Source organism: Sphaeroforma arctica (assembly GCF_001186125.1).
Source record: "Sphaeroforma arctica JP610 unplaced genomic scaffold supercont1.1817, whole genome shotgun sequence".
Taxonomy (NCBI): domain Eukaryota; class Ichthyosporea; order Ichthyophonida; genus Sphaeroforma; species Sphaeroforma arctica.
Genome location: NW_014038741.1, coordinates 6,188 through 11,086, shown reverse-complemented (window position 1 = coordinate 11,086; position 4,899 = coordinate 6,188). Strand labels below are relative to the sequence as shown.

Genomic DNA, 4,899 nt, shown 5'->3' with positions numbered 1-4,899 from the left:
ATCGTTAGCATGAATCTAGAATGATATACATATATCCACAGACTTTTGTCAGACCACTATTTATCCCTCTTGTACTCTACAGCCGAGAAGGTTAACCCGGATGTAGTGAGTTTCTGCCACCTAACCAACTCGTATGGTGCCCTGATCACTGGCATGGACGTAGAGAAGGTGCTGCAGCATATGGCCAAGACGCCCGGCATAGCTATGCACATCAATACCATGTACCATCTTATCACGAACATCAATTCTACGGCTGGGTTGACTGTACTACGCAGTTTACTGGATGGTATGTATTAAGGGTTATATATATATATATATATATATAAATATAAATCACATGTACAATGTGTACGTGTATAGTGTATAGTGTACATCTCGAAGTAGGTATTTTAGATGCACGTCCGTTTAGCGATGAATGTATTTCAAAATATATGTACTTGGGTATGACGATTACACATATGTTTGTAAACAATCAATATGTATGTAGGTATACATTTTGTTTTATAACCGAATATGCACCTATGTACACAAACATTGTATCAATATGAGAAAATGTACGTACACGTACATACATGAGGAGCTTTCAAGACTTGACACATACCCATGCCTCGTGCAGTTTTTTCCAAGGCTTACCTTCAGTCCTAGAAGACGTTTATGCATTCCCATCTTAGAACTTACCAACAGTCATACAAGACGTTTACGCATTCCTATCTAAGAAGCAAACATCAGATAACGCCGTAATCAACATATATATATATATATATATATATACCTGTGCATACAGCCAGATAGCCACTTTATTCTAATTGTATTCTCCAATCAGATCGCCTGAATCTGGGGCTGAAAGATCGAGTCCGGATCAAACAGTTTAAAGCGGTGTTGCTGAGTGGCCTTGACCAGTCACGGTCGACTGTGCAGAGCCAAATGATAGACACTACACTATTGTCATCTATCATGCAGGAGATAGTGGTACGTGGGGTTGTGTGAGTATGTGTGGTCGCATACGGTATATATATATATGTATATATATATATATATTTGTATGCATGTATATGTACGTATATATATATATATATTATGTGAGAATGTGTCCAGGTGTTTATATATGTATGTACGTTTTAATACGATGTATGCATGTAAACATAAATATGTTCATATATATTATGTGAATATGTGTCCGGGGGTGTGAGTTATATGTGTGGATATGTGCATGTAAACTCACCCACCACGTATACATATGTATACCTATGTATAAGTTGGAGAGTGTGTTTAGGTTCAGACGAGTGTACGTGGGATACTATACTTATTTACTATGAATACATCAACTCATGTATATAAAACAACTGAGATTTAAATCCAGTTTATGAGGTCCACGTGTTAGACCCCCATCTAGTATGGTTTAAACCAGTTCTTGTTCCGGGTTTACGTTTTCTTGGGGGTTCGTGTAGTTTTTTTATATACCGATAGGGTTGTACTCATGAATAGATGACCAGTCAATCATCATTGATAAATGATATATAATATATTCGCGTACTTGTGAATGGATCAGTCGAAAAAAGTGAGTGAAGTGAATGTACAATTAGGTCTCATCTCTACCACATCAGTACAATATAAATGGTGCCTTAGGAAGAGGTAGAAATACCACAGGGTGCCTAAGTAGGTAGAGATACCACAGGTTACCCTACGAGGTATAAAAACCAAGGGTAGTTTGACGAAGGTGTAAATACATCACAGTATGCGTGCGTGTGAGGACACCCACGTGTACTAAGGAGAGTGAAAGTGGATGGTTGAATGTGTGTGTTTGTGTACCTTTCACTGTTTACTTTTCCGTATCTTTCGCTTCTCCATAACCCTATTTGTCTTTGCTCTTGTACACGTGCACACGCGTGCAATCGCACTTGCCATATGCCTGCCAACTGACGAGTATATAAATCCCTCTCTCTCTCTCCCACACACACGCACAAACCCTCTCTCACACTCTCACACACACGTACAACCCTCTCTCTCTCCACACACACGTACAAACCACCCTCTCTCTCTCTCACGCCGTACAATCACCTCTCTCTCTCTCCCACACGTACAAACCACTCTCACTCACTCACACACACACACGTACAAACCCCCTCTCTCACTCCCACACACACGTACAAGCCACCCTCTCTCACTCCACACACACGTACAATCACCTCTCTCTCACTCCACACACACGTACAAACCACTCTCTCTCACTCTCACACACACGTACAAACCACTCTCTCACTCCCACACACGTATAAACCACCCTCTCACACTCCCACACACACGTACAATCACCTCTCTCTCTCTCTCCCACACACACGTAGAAACGCAACATCTCTGTGAATGAAGAGTTCTACATTACTGTGCTGAAGTATGTGGCCGTGCGTGGGGCGCCCGATGAGGTGGTACGGCTCATGAGCGAGTTTGGTAAACTGTTCACCGACCCCAACTACCGCGAGTACAAGCGTGAGGTCTTTGACGAGGTTATAGCCATCAGGTGAGGGTGAGACAGTCATTGCTATTGTTAGCATAGCATCTGTATCAGTGTATGTGGTTTGCAAGCATATAGGTCAATATAGCCATCAGTCACCGAACCATTGCTATTGTTAGTATAGTATCTGTATAAGTGTATGTAGTTTACCAGCAAATAGGTCAGTATAGTCATCAGGTGTGTGTGAGACAGTCACAGTACCATTGCTATTACTATTAAAATCCCAATACACGTATATTCCCATACTGATCGAATAGCTGAGCGTAGAATTAAACTATACCATAAAGTAGTCCAGCTTAGTTGGACATCCCGAGTGTTCATGGGCCTATGCCCAGCCACAATGTCTGCCAATGTACTACAACTGCCAGTGGTACCGAACCGACGGAGGCCCACACCTTCAACCACACACCCGTCTACTCAATCCAACACTAACTCGCTGATATATCTACTCAACCCAGCACTAACTCGCTTATGTACAAACCCCCTATGCTGGTTGTATATGAGGGTTCTTAAGTTCATACATTTTTATAGTACCCCGACGCCCTAGCCTGCTTTAACCCGCACGAAGTCAGTATATAGTACTATAGGCTATCTAGTATATAGTACTATAGGCTATCTAGTATATAGTACTATAGGCTATCTAGTATATAGTACTATAGGCTATCTAGTATATAGTACTATAGGCTACCTAGTATATAATACTATAAACTATCTAGTATGTAGCAGTATAGGCTATCTAGTATGTAGGACTATAGTACTGTATTTACTTCACATATAAAACTATCAGTGCAGGATCACACAGGATATACACACACATGGAAAGAGAGAGAGAGAGGGATTGTATATTCATCGATGAGCATGCATAGCTCAAGCATTGGCAAGCAATCTTTCTTATATCTTTGCCCTAGTTCAATCGACATACCAGTACCCAAGAATGCTGCGAGTATATTTTTTAGGGTTTAGGGTGTAGAGTTTTGAATTTAACACACAACTCAAACATATACGACACATCTAGGCCCGCACGCCCGTAACTACACCAACTCCGCTGCACATCCCCTTGTGCATAGCCACAGCTACGACGGCCCATATAGCACACATGCGCCACTCTAACCACCATCCATTATCTGTACGTTCTTACTACTCAACCCCTCGGTCGTTTAGTATGTAGCCGTACATCTGTATATTCTTACCAACCCCTCGGTCGTTTAGTATGTAGCCATACTTCACGGACTCACACATTCATTCGCCTGCGCATGCACACAGCTCGAGCATAGACAACGCTGAGGCAGTCCTGGAGGCAATGCCACAGGTATTGGGAATTAAACCCACCCGATCCACACTGTCTACCATCCACCATCTGTGTGTGTTACATAAGAACCTGGCGAAGGCAGAGATGTACAAGGAGCAGATACAGGAGCATGACGCCAACGATCCCTACTACACAATAAGAAAGCGGTAGCTATATCATATATATATATATATGCATATATGTATATGCGCATACACGAGTGTTCGCGCTTGTGAATAAAATTGGGTGTTGGGTTTTGGTTGCACCGGGTATTTAGTTACTGGGGAGGGTTTGGAGATCGCAGACAAACATTTGAAGTGCGGTACTAGCCCCTTCTGGTGTGGATGGGGAAGGCACAGGCATGAGCTGCGGGACGTGATAACGCGAACCTGTATCCCAATTTCTAAGCGGCTCCTGAAGCAGAGCGAAGCCGAACCGGCGATGACTACAGGCTGAGAGACGGGTCGAACTCAATCGTGCATGATATAGTTTTGGCTGAGAAAGCCAATGTAAGGGTCTATATCTCCACATAGTTGAACCCAAAAGTGTGCTTAAAAGTATGCTTTTATGGTTGATCCACCATTGTCGTTGTGGCTGTTTGTGCACGATCCCCCTACCCTACGTTGAAGGGACGTGCCGTAGTTCTACGGCGTAGGTATGGATTGTTTCAGTTGGCAGCATGCCTGTTCAGTGGCTCAGGCTGAGAATTGCTCTAAGGTTTTTGGTTTGTAGGGTTTTATGCTAAGACCCTACGTTCAAGGGTCGTCCAGTTGTCCTACGGCGTATTGTTGTTAATCCTAACAGCAGATAGCAAGCCGGGTATATCAAATCTCAATACAGGACACAGAGCCACACACCAATTGATTACTTTGGATCCCCTTCTGCACATCAGGGAAGGCGATGATACGTCCAGCGTATAGATATAGCCCTCTAAATTGAACAAGACCCTCTAAAAGACCTCTTAAAAAGCGCATATCGCTACACAGACGGGCGAGTGTAAATATTTATACAACACACTCGTGCGACAACATCTACTTCGAGCTGCTCGTTACGGACGAAGCAGAGATTTTTATAACCACTTTTGGGTTCATCCTGAGTTACT

The 4,899-nt window shown here is 42.8% G+C and overlaps 1 protein-coding gene across 1 annotated transcript; it reads left to right on the top strand.

Moving 5' to 3' along the window:
• The first annotated feature begins 78 nt into the window (after window positions 1–78).
• Window positions 79–4,724, top strand: SARC_11677 (hypothetical protein). The gene is made up of 4 exons (XM_014294233.1): window positions 79–286; window positions 824–969; window positions 2,343–2,515; window positions 3,773–4,724. The coding sequence occupies exons 1-4, from the start codon at window positions 154–156 to the stop codon at window positions 3,966–3,968; spliced, it is 648 nt and encodes a 215-aa protein (XP_014149708.1). The 5' UTR covers window positions 79–153; the 3' UTR covers window positions 3,969–4,724.
• Window positions 4,725–4,899: the final 175 nt, after the last annotated feature.

Bases quoted from the DNA above. Each gene is read 5' to 3' on its own strand.
- SARC_11677 (XM_014294233.1), top strand. From the start codon at position 154: ATGGACGTAGAGAAGGTGCTGCAGCATATGGCCAAGACGCCCGGCATA. The intron at 287-823 runs GTATGTATTAAG...TTCTCCAATCAG, and splicing joins ACTACGCAGTTTACTGGATG to ATCGCCTGAATCTGGGGCTG. The intron at 2,516-3,772 runs GTGAGGGTGAGA...GCATGCACACAG, and splicing joins GACGAGGTTATAGCCATCAG to CTCGAGCATAGACAACGCTG.